The 13336-nt window shown below is 36.0% G+C and overlaps 3 protein-coding genes across 7 annotated transcripts in view; all 3 read left to right on the top strand.

The window, feature by feature from the left end:
• The first annotated feature begins 1877 nt into the window (after positions 1 to 1877).
• On the top strand, positions 1878 to 4030 carry LOC140987625 (uncharacterized). 3 transcript variants are annotated; one of them, XM_073456204.1, is made up of 3 exons: positions 1878 to 2452; positions 2688 to 3246; positions 3557 to 4030. In XM_073456204.1, exons 2-3 carry the CDS (start codon positions 2717 to 2719, stop codon positions 3927 to 3929), a joined length of 903 nt encoding a protein of 300 aa, XP_073312305.1. In that variant the 5' UTR covers positions 1878 to 2452; positions 2688 to 2716; the 3' UTR covers positions 3930 to 4030. The 3 variants fall into 3 exon arrangements, with proteins under 3 accessions (XP_073312305.1, XP_073312307.1, XP_073312306.1); XM_073456206.1 differs by having other exon boundaries at positions 1887 to 2452; positions 3560 to 4030; XM_073456205.1 differs by lacking the exon at positions 1878 to 2452 and having other exon boundaries at positions 2552 to 3246.
• Positions 2542 to 13336, top strand: part of LOC140987624 (beta-glucosidase 18-like) — a 35386-nt gene continuing 24591 nt past the window's right edge. Inside the window, exon 1 of the mRNA XM_073456203.1 lies at positions 2542 to 2545. The gene's annotated coding sequence lies outside the window, so the exon portion shown is untranslated. The remainder of the gene's footprint in view (positions 2546 to 13336) is intronic.
• Positions 7308 to 10595, top strand: LOC140988064 (uncharacterized). Of its 3 annotated transcripts, XM_073456952.1 has the most exons (8): positions 7308 to 7456; positions 7556 to 8048; positions 8730 to 8870; positions 8972 to 9085; positions 9176 to 9349; positions 9897 to 10012; positions 10185 to 10266; positions 10368 to 10595. In XM_073456952.1, exons 2-8 carry the CDS (start codon positions 7578 to 7580, stop codon positions 10371 to 10373), a joined length of 1104 nt encoding a protein of 367 aa, XP_073313053.1. In that variant the 5' UTR covers positions 7308 to 7456; positions 7556 to 7577; the 3' UTR covers positions 10374 to 10595. The 3 variants fall into 3 exon arrangements, with proteins under 3 accessions (XP_073313053.1, XP_073313052.1, XP_073313054.1); XM_073456951.1 differs by lacking the exon at positions 7308 to 7456 and having other exon boundaries at positions 7463 to 8048; XM_073456953.1 differs by lacking the exon at positions 7308 to 7456 and having other exon boundaries at positions 7463 to 8048; positions 10364 to 10595.

The raw sequence follows: 13336 nt of genomic DNA, 5'->3' as shown, positions 1-13336 counted from the left end.
TTTTTTAAATAATAACAATTACTTGATTCGATCTCCTCGAAAATTTTGATATTATTATTTATCCAAAGATATGTAGACTTGTAGATGCACATAGTAGACGCATAAATGAGTGAGCCATTGCTATCATACAAAATTTACAAAAGAATTATATATATCTATAATATGATTTTTAGCCTTTGTTATAATATTCTCAAAAGGGAAGTCAATTTTAAACCAAGATTTTCCACAACCAATCCTTGCAGCATTTATTTCATTTTGAAATATTTGTATAATCTCATTTTTTCAACATAAAATTAAATTGTGAGAAATCCTTTGATTGGTGCAATTTTTAGGATGTGACACGGATTATGCAACAGAGGTCAGCACTAATCACTGAGCTAAGAGCTGCTACATAGAATGTGATGGATTGAGAAGGAAAATTCACGTAATTATGAGTCAATTTAATTATTCTACACATGAAACATGTAGAGATTACTAACTCTGCGAGCCGTGTATCTTGAAACATTTCGAATATTATCACATACTCTTTCAAAATAATCAATTAAATATTTCATTTAAAAAAATTAATAGATAAATATTTGATTAAAATCATAATTTTTCTCTACTGTTACTTGTGTCTGGTCAAATAAAAATTCATATGACGGTTCCACTTCATCATAGAGGTATTCACATTGCTTGCGAATATTGATTGATATTTCGTGAAACTGTTTCACGGATTTTTCTTCGTGATACAAGTCAATTCTGTTTATATTTAAAATAAAAAATATTAATTTTGACAAAAAAATTAATATTTTTTCATAGGAGACCCAAATAGAATATTTATCTCACAAAATAAACTCATGATACCATATCGAAAAACTTTTTGTGTGTAACAATAATGCTTAATAATCCTGGTAATTTTTTGAAAATATAAAATCATAACGATTGATCAATCTGAATTCTGACGATTCTACCTCGTCTTAGAGGTATCTACATTGCTTGCGAAATATTGATTGATATGCTCATGTATCTGACTGATAAAACATATCCTTAATTAAATATGGTAAAATTCTTAGTAAATCTATAAAAAGACGGGCAAGAAAAATTTAAGGATCAATACTATTGATAAATACTCAGGTAAAAAGAAAGTAAAGTTAAGTAATTACCGGTCTTTCATTTATTTGACCTATGTAATATCTCATTCATATATTTTTCCTAACTCCAGCATCAAATGAGTATTGCTTTTTTTTTTTTTTTTTTTTAAAAACGTACATCTCGATTTATCTCACTTTCGTGTTCATGTTTTTTCATGTCCCTGCCGTTAAAAGAATCAATAAAGTTATCAGAGTCTTATTACATCAATGAAACAATAATCCGATGTCTTTTAAAGAAGCCAAATCTACATCCCTTTACATGTACATAAAACATAAAGATTTTTGTAATAATATTAATGTAAAACAAAATTTCAATTAATCCAAAAACATTTTATCAATCCAATCTGTAATTATATCGCCAATCTAACTTTCGAATTCTGTATAGCAAATCGGTGAATCTTGAATTTAGAGAAAGTGGGTGACACCAACACAAGTTAAATAGGAGATGAAATTTTTTTATGGACAGTTGTTCCTATGTTGCTAGCAACAACGTACTATGCCCCTAGAGGCCATAACCAAATACAATATGGGCTATCACCATAGCTCAAGTTGATGGAATTAGTACCGACTCTTCAAAGTTCAAATTTCAGATAAATAAAATTAATATAAAATATTTCCCACTACCACTTCCACCAGACTCAATCAAATCAACCCCCATAATTGGATCTTTTCTTCTCTTTTCTTTTCTTTTCTTTTTTTTGGACATACAAATACAAGCACCCTACTTAAAATCTCCGTTTCTGCTGAATGTATGTATATATATATACACACACATGAAAATTTAATACGCAAACAACAACACAGCAACAGAATCATATAACGCCAATAATTTTCTTCTCTCCGTAAAAAAGAAGAATAAAAGTTCGTGCTTTCCCCTCGAAAATCCAATCCCACCCACCAAATCAACTTTCCATTCTCTGTTTGCTTCTCATTGATCTTTTCTTGTTAGAAACAGACGAATAGCAAAAACGCGTGATTACGTACTACAGAGAAGCAACATCCCATCCTTTTGACATAGCATATAAGAATCAGTTTTTTCATGATTGCAGGATTTTGGGCTCCTTTCCTTCGTCTCTTATCCTCGTTTTCTGCGTCTTTGATTGATTTTTCAACTAAAAGGGCTGCCATTTTGTACCTTGGTGAGTGGATGTAGTGTAAATCACTGTTACTGAAGAGTGATTCCTTGTTTTACCTTGCTCAGAGGGAGTGTACTTTTTCGCTGCGTCAATAATTAATGTTTCCTTGTTTGGGATCACTAAATTATTCCCCTGCATTTCCTGGATCTGACATTCAGTGCTCTGCTCCTTGATTTCTTGTGGGTAAGGATAAGCTCTCGTCTTTTCGCTATTTTATGGCAGATGTTGATTCCATTTTTTTCCCCCAGAAACTTCAAACTGGTTAAATGATATTCGCTTGAAGCGGGTTTTATTTCAGTTTTAGCAAACCGCAAGTTTCAATGCTTGAAGCTAAATTCGGATTCTGATGTTGTTTTCTCTATTTACATTTGCCCATTTGAAATGTTCCACGAATCTTGATTATTTCATTATTTGACAGAGTTCTGATTTCAAGAAATTATTTACAAAATGGGGAAAACAGGGAGAGATTGGACGCAGATCTACGCGATCTACGGTGTGGATGACTGGCAGACCCCATTATTCCTTCTCGTTCATGCCATGTGCTTCTCTGTTCTCTCGGTTGTGTTCCTTTTCTACTTTGAACCTATTTGCCATTTCCTGCAACACTTTTTCCCGGGCCCTGCTTCGAGTCGCTTCGCCGCAGGTTTCACCGGCTCAGTCACAGCGCTCTCCGCCGTGTGTCTCTTTTTTGCCGCCGGTAACTTCTTCTACTCCGCCGTGTCCCTCCACTGGGACATGTCCCAACGCATCGTGTCCTCTGTCTCGGATTGGTCCTCCGTCAAGCACGCGCTTGACCTCGGCTGTGGCCGGGGCATCCTCCTCAACGCCGTCGCTATGCAGCTCAAGAAATCCGGGTCCTCCGGCCGCGTTGTTGGGCTCAATCCAGCCCGAACCCAGACCCGCAGCAACACCGTCAATCCGACACGCACCCTGAAAACCGCCGGCCTCGAGGGCGTCCAAGAGTACGTCACTTGCAGGTAGGGAGGACCCGACCCGATATGGCATGCCCACTTAATATTATTTAGTATATGTGTTGTGCATCTTTTTCAACAAGCTGCAAAGTTTTCATTTTTCTAGTTCACTTGAAAACAAAAAAGACAATAAACAGTAAAATAAGTGAATATTATCCGAAATTTAAATATGCAGCAGCGACTGAAGACCGAGCACTTGAGTATCATGCATCTTTATTTGAATTCAAATTTGACTTATCCAACCGAAGAAGTAATACATTAAGATTTTTTTTTAAAGTCCGGACCGCAATCTAACCACCTAATTATGGTACTCAAGCAGGCCAGGCGACCCAAGGACGCTACCCTTCAGCGACAACTACTTCGATGTGGTGGTGTCGGCAGCTTTCGTACACAGGGTGGGTAAAGAGTTCGGGGCCAAGTCTGCTGCTGCGGCGGCGGAGCGAATGCGGGTGTTGTGTGAGGCGGTGAGGGTACTGAAGCCCGGCGGCGTAGGGGTTGTGTGGGACCTGGTGCATGTGCCGGAGTACGTGCAGCGGCTGAGTGAGCTGAAGATGGAGGATATTCGGGTCTCAGATCGGGTCACCGCGTTCATGGTCAACAGCCATATCGTCTCCTTCCGGAAACCCAGTCAGCATTTTGTGGGGTCCGGTGAAGTGAGATTAGATTGGAGATTCAACGGTCTTTGTTGAAGATGAGCAATAAAAAATTAAAATAAATATTTTTTACCAAGACAAAGAAGGGGGTGGACAATGCAAATATCGGGAAGTGGGAAATTACGTGTTTTTTTTAATTATTATTTTATAAGGCGATGAAAGATAAATAGGAGATCTGGGGAAACTAAGTGGAACCAGATGCTTTGTAGTTTGTATTATAGAATTATCAAAAGTAACATGCAAAATAATGAATTACTTGTATGGGCTTGTTGAGATATTAATTTTATGACGTAGTCTTGGAACCTGGTATTCTATTTGTATTAAAAATTTCTGAAACATCCTCGCTATATTTTTAATTAATGAGTTATATTTTTTATTTTTATTTTTTGACGAGAAAAGCTTGTAAATTTTATTTAGAGGGTTTAAAGTTGTTGATTACAAGATTGACACAGCCTGATAAAATAATCAAGGGGGAAAATATGCAAAATTTGCTAAAAAAAGGGTCGCTCCAATAGCCTTCCTCCGTACATGAAAGATGGAGATGATATCTAAATCTAATTTCAAAGATCGAATAAATGAAGAACACAAACAAGCATATCATTTGCTGACATCGTGACTGTTTATACTACCAAAAGTGTATCTGATGATAAAATCGCTTGAGGGAAGACTTTGTCTTGAACTATCCCGAAGCCCTCTCGAATTGCTAGTGCCTCCCCTATAACTATGCTTCCCGACTTTGGTATGACACGACCGAAAGCTGCTATAATTTGGCCTTCGTCCTTACAAACAACTCCCCTACGCCACAATAGTCGCAATGAGTTATAATTTCTTTAAAGTTTTTCATAATCAATATGTGTGATGACTTTTTATTGGCAGTACACGTATATTGTAATTAAAAAATGTTACATAAAGATTTCTCGTCAACCAATACTATAATGTTGAATCATTTCTATATAATTTCCAATAAAATGTTCTGAACCATAATATGCTTCCATTAAGTCTTCGAAATGTCCATTCGAGGCATCGAAGTATTTCTTTATATAAGACGGAAATTAAACTAGTAGTCTGAAAAAATATGCCCAATTTGTTGTTTTCTTCCTCGCCACTTTGATGCGAAGGACAGGGCAGATAACATTGATTATAAATTGAAACGTGTGTGAAGGTTAAATTTTATTCGGAAGCGATGGGTATTGATGGGATGGGTTATCGTCTTACCAGCTTTGAAAAACAAATGAAATGAGTTTGTTGAAGAATTAAAATCTTTGGCATGTGTTTGGGTCCTCATGTTTCCCAATCACCAACGGCATTTTATAATAAACATACACATAATAATTACTAATTTCACGTCAAAATTGAATGTCCCTAAATGAAATATCTTGTCCTATTAAATTATGACCATTAGTTACCCGGGAATTATCAGTATAATTTCAATGTCGAAAGGATGATGTTCAATTGGGTCCGTACTACATTGGTGTTTTTGACTCTTCGTTAAAGTTAGGTTAAAGTTGTTTTCACCGTCTTGTCCCTTTCCAGGGATGATTCATCGTATCCAAATTTATCTTCTTCCGTGTGAAAAAGACGACCCATTCCAACACCATTTTGGAGTTTTGATAACACAACCCAAATTTTTGAGTGCATAGTCGAATGCAAAAATAATACACAAAGTAAACTTTATCTAATAGCAAAGTGACGAAGACAGCGACTTCCAGTTCCATGCACGTATACATGCTTTTTCTCATTTGATTAAGCTGCTTTATCTTTTGCATCCAATTTCTTAAGTGGTGTCCCCAAACTTTGCTAGCTTTAGTTCATAAAGAAGGATTTCTAGCATTATTTATTTAAACGGTTGGGTCCAATATTAAAGTTTTATTATGGTACGTACTATATATATATAGAGTATAAAAGATGCTGCGCAATTTCGAGTTCTTCATGACTAAGACACAGAATCGGAACCAGCAGAGGTGATTGTTGATGTGTTATTACTTAAAATTTGAATGGTTTTCTTGAAAAACTTGAATATCCAAAAATTTTGCTCAAAAGGGCTTCCATTTTGAGATAAATTTATAAAAGAAAACAGTTTCCATTACTGTCAAACACTATGGTAATATTCAAAAATATATATTTAAGTAGTAATGGCCTGATAGATCAGTCCTACAATATGTAAGTGTTGTTGGGTGGCTTTATCTCGAATTGGATTGAGACTAAACAGCTAATATTTCCTCTTCGTTTTTCAATTTCCTTATCGAGTGAACTGAATATGGTCCCGTCGAATTGAAATGAACATCTAACAAATCATCAATCGGTCTACCAACAAGTATTTTGTGGTGTCCCCTACAGTCAAATAATTAAATCTTCTATTTGTTTGGAAAATTAATTATGATGTTCGAGTACATATTATTCCGAGAAATAGGTTGATAACACCTCGATTATACGATTTTAAAATTGTTTTGCATCCAATAATACACGCTGTCAACAGAGACTCGAGACTTTGATTTCTAGCACAAAACCTAACGCATGTGCGTTACTTAATTATTTGAAGTGAAGGAAATAGCCCTCTCTATATATAATTATGAAGGTTAGAAAAAGGAATACATTATGGCTTAGTATTTATTTTTCTTAACTATCACATCCATCATAATATTAGAATGACGTTATCTTTCCCGCTTGCAAATATATATAATTGTATCAATAAAACCACACACACATATATTTTATATACTGCTCACATTCGTGCTCATCAATATATATCGCTCACATATGTGTTCATCAATAACTTGACTCTCATTTATTGAATGTACAATTTAGATATGTTTTATCATATCCAATAGATGTATGTCACATATTTGATAAAAAGATAGATGAACAACATATCAAAATTATATATATACTTCTAAAATCCCCCTTCAATGTGATTTTATCATAAAATGTTCCTTTACCAATTATTGTCCAAACATTAGCAAAAGGAGCCTCTTCCACCTTAAAGATGTCGTCCTCGCATTTGCATTGTGGAAACTTTGACATAAAGTTAAGATAGCAATCAAAGAAAACTAAAAAGTTGATATTTCTTTTGCACGGATATGGGGCAAACATTCAAAACAAAATATGGGAGTCCGGTTACGAAAGCGAAGCCCAAATAAATAAGCCCCTCAAGTGAAAGTCTAAGGCCCAACAACAACCAAATTTACTTTGAAAAATGAATATCAAATACAAACAAGAAAGAAAGCCCGATTCGGTTCATCTAGAATCTACGTAATCCACCGACGTGGCTTCTCTAGCGCACACCACAATTTTAGTGGATCCAGAATATATTTGCGATATTTCTAATGGACCACGACTTTTAGGAGCCCAGCTTATCTGATAAACCAAAACTGGCTGAATCACATATTTTATACTTATTTTATTCATTTAAATCGGGTTTGCATTACAAGTGGCCCGAACGATATTAAAAATTTCGATTATTTTGCTCTTCGATTTTTTTATTTTCCGAATTAAATTTTGTGTTATATATTAAATCTGATTCCCACTCATTATTTTATGGTCTTTTTCTTTCTGATTTGGTAATAGTTAAAAGAAATAGTTCATATTTTATTAGTCTTCCATTTAATATTTTGATCCCGACTTACGTTGGAACTACGGTTTCTTACCGGATTCATTCGATTCAGAGAAGTGATCAGAGGACACCGTATGGCCGCCTCCGTCGCCCCACAATCCTTCTTTGGTCTTCGAGGACCCAAACAGAACAACCCTTTCTTCCACGCTTCCGCCAAGCTTGGTTTCTTCAACAAAAAACAAAGAGGCTGTTCCTTACGTTTTGTAGGCTCGGCGGCCGGTGAGCTTGACGTCATCCCCGTCCAGAGTGACGATATAGTGGATCAGCAAAGCGGCATCGTGTTCATAGGAAAAGAAGCGGAAGGGACGGAGGTGGATCTGGTTGTGGGGGGTTTTGGTAGTGACTCTTCTGGGAGGCTGACTCTCGAGGGTGCTGCTGGCTTCTCAGCCTCTGCTTCTGGTGCAGCTGGGTCGGAGTCGGTTGATGGAGAAAGCCAGCTGGAAATGACGCGACTTGTTGATAGGACCATTAATGCTTCTATTGTGTTGGCTGCTGGATCTTTTGCCATCGCCAAGTTACTTACCATCGATCATAATTATTGGCACGTGAGTGATTTCTAAGTCTTGCATCTTCCCTTTCTTTTTCTTATAAATAGAAACTTGTCAGGAGTGTGGCTTCCTAGAGACGTAGTGATCTTGATGGGTGCTAGGAATTTCATCTTTGCGTGTAATTGAGATGTATTGCTTAATTATTTGAGATAGTATCTTCGGTGGCTGAGTATTGTCACATTATTTACGACTTCAATTTCGTTCTTATTGATCCTGTGAATGTTGTTAATTTTGTTTGAATACATGAAGTGATACTCTCAACTCTTACTCCGGGTTCGGGGCTTAGGAGTCTTGTCTGAACTGGCGAGTAGCGGACAGGTGTACAACTATGTCAATATTGTTCAATCTTATGTTCATAAGTTACGCAGTGAACTTGAGGTTCTTTGGCAGAAGGTGGTACCCAAAGAACGGGCGACTCATTTAGTTTTTTGGGGTTGAAAACTTGAATTTTTCATAAAATTACCCAAAAAAATTTTATTTTTCTCTTGATTACGCGGATGGAGGAGGGCAAGGGCCGAGAATCTAAAAGATGAAGAGTAAAATATCTGAATGGATGAATTTTATGCACTGTATTTTCCTGAAAAATATGTAAAGAGTTTTTGTGGCCGTAGAATTGGCTCTTGACTGCTACATATGTCTTATGTGGAAATGAATCAAATGGTTTTCATCTTTATGCAGGGATGGACCCTTTTTGAAATATTGAGATATGCTCCTGAACACAACTGGAGTGCGTATGAGGAGGCTCTTAAAACAAACCCTGTCTTAGCGAAAATGTTTATAAGTGGGGTTGTTTATTCTTTGGGGGATTGGATTGCACAGGTTCGTAAATTTTGTTTATTGATGAGAAAACTCCTCTGCCTATTGGCTGTTGTTAGATGGCTCGATGTGACTAATTCACATGTTACTTCAATAAATTGCAGTGCTATGAAGGGAAACCTCTGTTTGAATTTGACCGTTCACGTATGTTCAGATCTGGTATAGTTGGTTTTTCCCTTCACGGTTCCCTTTCGCACTATTACTATCATTTCTGTGAGGTAATTTATTGCAGTGCCATTGTCTTCAGATTTTATATTCTAGTACGATTCATGGCTGGCTTAATTTTTTTAACATGCCGTAATTTTCAGGCTTTATTTCCTTTTGATGATTGGTGGGTTGTTCCTGCTAAAGTTGCTTTTGATCAAACAGCTTGGTCTGCTGTTTGGAACAGCATTTACTTCATTCTTTTAGGGGTCTTACGGCGTGAGTCCCCTGCCAATATCTTTTCCGAGTGGAAAGCTACTTTCTGGCCAATGTTAACAGTAAGTAGCCCTACTTTTTTCTTACAATGTACAAAACTAGAAACCTCGAAGGGACTTGTGCTTTCAGTTCCAAATGAAGGATGTAGCATCGAGGTCACTTATGCAATCTTGCAAACTGTAGCTTGAAAGTGTTGCTTCTTGAAGTTTATTAATTTTCATCTGCTGCTTTATCTAAGTTTCGTGGAATTTGATAAAGTTTTTACTGATATATTTTATATTCAGTTTGCCTAATTCTCATGTCTAAATTGTAATTTCAGTTTTTAATTTCGTGAAAATTTAATGTTATTCTATTTGAGAGGTTACCAGAAGATATAATTTGGAAGACATAATATCACATGTTGAGAAATATGATGGGTCTTACCATCATCCTTTTTTAATGTGAGGAAACTATGTGTTACACAGTGGACGCAAAATCGTGTAAAGATTCGCAATTTCCATTTCTTTCTGATTGTGTCGGAACAAACTAGCGAAACCTAATTTTCAAGTAATGTTGCAATCTGCATCTATTCTGCGCTCTTAAATTTGTTTTGAATGTGAATGATTTCAGGCTGGTTGGAAGCTATGGCCTTTTGCTCATCTGATCACCTATGGCGTGATTCCTGTCGAACAAAGACTTCTTTGGGTTGACACAGTGGAACTTGTTTGGGTTACCATACTCTCTACGTAAGCTTTGTTATTTGGATCAAATTATTTATTTTTTTGTTTTGAGAGAAATACTTCTATTTGATAATGATGTGAATCGGATCCCTCTTGTAGCTTGATCATGGTTAAAACTAGATATCTAACTCGAATCTATTGGATGATGGGATGAGTTAAATTCCTTTTTTTCCAACAGTTACTCAAATGAGAAATCTGAAACAAGAGCATCTGAAGTGCCAGTTGAGACTAATTCTGCATCATCAAAGGGATCATCCGAGGTACGGCAAGAAGCTTATTGATGAAAAAAATATTCGTAATCTCGAGTTTTGTATCTGTGATTGTGACATAGTCGGTTTTTTATTGGTTTCTTTGAAGTAAGGAATAAAAGAGAACCAAAAAGCTGATTCAAGAGGAAGAGACAGAAGCATTATCTTGATCCTTGACTGCTGTGAAAGAACCACTCTGTCTATGGAAAGATTAATGAACATCGAGCCCTCGTGTCTCTGTTTGAGTTTCGATTGTACCATAAGAATACGTCCTTGATAGTTAATGTATATGTTTGTTCATAACCGGATGTTCCTTAATATTTATTTTTGTTTTGGTTTTTTGTCTTTTAGACTTGAACTCTAATAGATGGATGTTGAAGGAAGAAAATTATAAGGACCCTTAGTTTACAATTAAATGTATCTCCACCAATATTTCTCATTACCAACGTAAATCAAACAAAATTTATGCCACAAAGATGCTAGTCAGAAGATATGCATTCAAAAGTAGCTTATATGTATATAGCTTTCTGAAAGAAATTTGCCCGAAACTTTTTTTGGAACTTCTCATGGTTAAGCCATAGACATGTTTGAGAGGCGGCTTGGCGTGGGGCAGAAGTTCCGCCACCTACAGCTCGGTTTCTGGCTTGGAGGTGTCAAGGCCCTTTGAACAACTTCTCTGGCTGCCTCTCGTCTCCTCGACCTGCTCCTTGGTACTGCTTCCACATACCTGTCGTATGTGACCGAGCGTTTGTATGAGAAAGATCTTGGTGATGCCATACGAGTAGTATTCCGGCGAGCCAGATTCTTCGCAGCTCCATTTCCGGTGGCGACGGGAGCGGGTGGAAGCCCATATGTGGCCTGATCCATAGGATGTAAATCTCTGTAATTTAGCACTCTTTGTTGATTAGTTTTAGATGTTTGGTTTGAATGTCGAGAATTTGGTCTCAACTTATATAACAATTGATGAGGATTTGACTTCTTGGAAAGTTCTTTAAAGCGGACGAATAATCAAATACACCTTTGAAAGTTCGTTCGATGACCGGGGGCGAATTAACACGCGCTTGTTAGTTGACCATTTCGGAACACTTTTGATTTTGTATTATATAATATAGTAATAATAAAACATAATAATTATTATTACATTAGATATCGATGCAATTTTCACATATGATTAGTTAAAATATATAATCTTTTTGACCAAGATATATAGTAAAATTTATGCATGCCACACAAAATTTATTTTCTGATTTCAAGAACTTCAAAAGGATGATATATTTTCATGGTCGCAATTTAATGAAAAAAAAAAAGAGTTGAAAACTTCCCGAAAGTTGAGTGGAACAGTCAACTCTAGCTACTAGAATCGTTAATCACAATTATTAATTATAAACTAATTGGTTATTAATTATCAACTAATTAGTTAAGAAGCACTTTGAACGACGAATAGTTAATCGGTGGCCCAAAGGACATATATAATAATTATGGTGAAGGACCACCAACAAATATCTTCCTTGAAATCGCACTAATTATTTGTAGTACAGAATTTTAATATCCTTATTATGTCGCAGAAATTATCAAAGAAAAGGCTAATAATCAAAGAAAAAGGTTATTTTTCTCAATTTTATAAATCTAAAAATGACTAGAATACAAGTTATTGAAACATANTTTCTTGTTTGATATATAATTTTTTGAAAGGCTTTGATATTTTTAATTAGATATATTATTATCTGCATAACAAAAGAGTTTATTGCGATTTGCTTAATTGCCAGTGATATCATGCATCAGATTCAGGGCCGTCTTTCATTGGTTGTCAGTCAAATACAGACCTTGAAAACTAGATTAAACAGTCTTGAAAAGTAGTTTTGTCTTGCAATCAGACATTACAAGAAAAATGATTTTCGATTTTTCGCAGCACGTCATCAACAGCGTGCATTAAAAGCACGCTGCGATTATTACTTTTAACAGCGTGCATCCATATGTGCGCTGTTAATATTCTTGCACTTCCCAGTATTAACAGCGTGCATTAAAAGCACGCTGCGGATAGTAATATCCGCAGCGTGCAGTTATATGTGAGCTGTTAATAACTTATGCAATTTTCGCAGCGCACAATAAAGGCACGCTGTTAATAATATTATTAACGGCGTGCATGTTTATGTGCGCTGTTAATAGTAAATCATTTTTTTTAAAAAAATAAATTTTTTTTAACGGCGTGCATATATAAGCACGCCGTGGAAAAAGCGTGCGCCATCATTTAGCGACAGTTTATTTAACCGTCGCCGATTTAAATTTAGCGACGGTTGTTTTTATACCGTCGCTATTGGCGACGGTTTTAAATACACCGTCGCCGATTTAAAACTAGTAACGGTTTAAAATAACCCTCGCCACATTTAGTGACAATTAAGCATTAATCGTCGCTATATTTAGCGACGGTTTTCTTATACCCGTCGCAAGGTTTTACATCGGCGACAGTTTATTATAAAACCGTCGCTAGTAGCGACGGTTTAAATACAAACGTCGCTAATAGTCTATAAATATCCGCATTTCCTTCCCATTTCTTCACAACACTCAGAATTTTTCTCACGATTTTAAGATTTTAGTTTCGATTTAGTGTACTTTTTTGTTTCGATTTTTACTTACTTTGTAAATATTATTAAAAATCACGAGTATTGTTATTAGATTGTAAGTTTTTTTAAAAATTTTATTAAATTATAAAAGTAAATTTTTTTTTTATTTTAACGAAAAGATTAGCGACGGATTATGAAATTCCGTCGCTAAATGTATCGACAGTTTTAAAACCGTCGCTAAACTTAGCGACCGTTTAAAAACTGTCGCCTATAAATTTAGCGACGGTTATAAACCGTCGCTAGTAGCGACGGAAATTTTAAAACCGTCGCTAAAATTAGATTTTGCAATAATTATTAACGGCGTACATTGCACGCTGCGGATAATAGTATTAACGGCGTGCATGTGCACGCCGCGGATAATAAGATTAACAGCGCGCACATGTACGCCGCGGATAATCTTGAACTTTCAACAGCTTTGAACTTTGCAGCGTGCAATGTGCGCTGCGGAAAACGAATTTGCG

Source organism: Primulina huaijiensis, chromosome 11 (assembly GCF_012295235.1).
Source record: "Primulina huaijiensis isolate GDHJ02 chromosome 11, ASM1229523v2, whole genome shotgun sequence".
Lineage (NCBI taxonomy): Eukaryota > Viridiplantae > Streptophyta > Magnoliopsida > Lamiales > Gesneriaceae > Primulina > Primulina huaijiensis.
The sequence above is the reverse complement of the archived record's forward strand: the minus strand, read 5'-3'. Positions and strand labels throughout refer to the sequence as shown.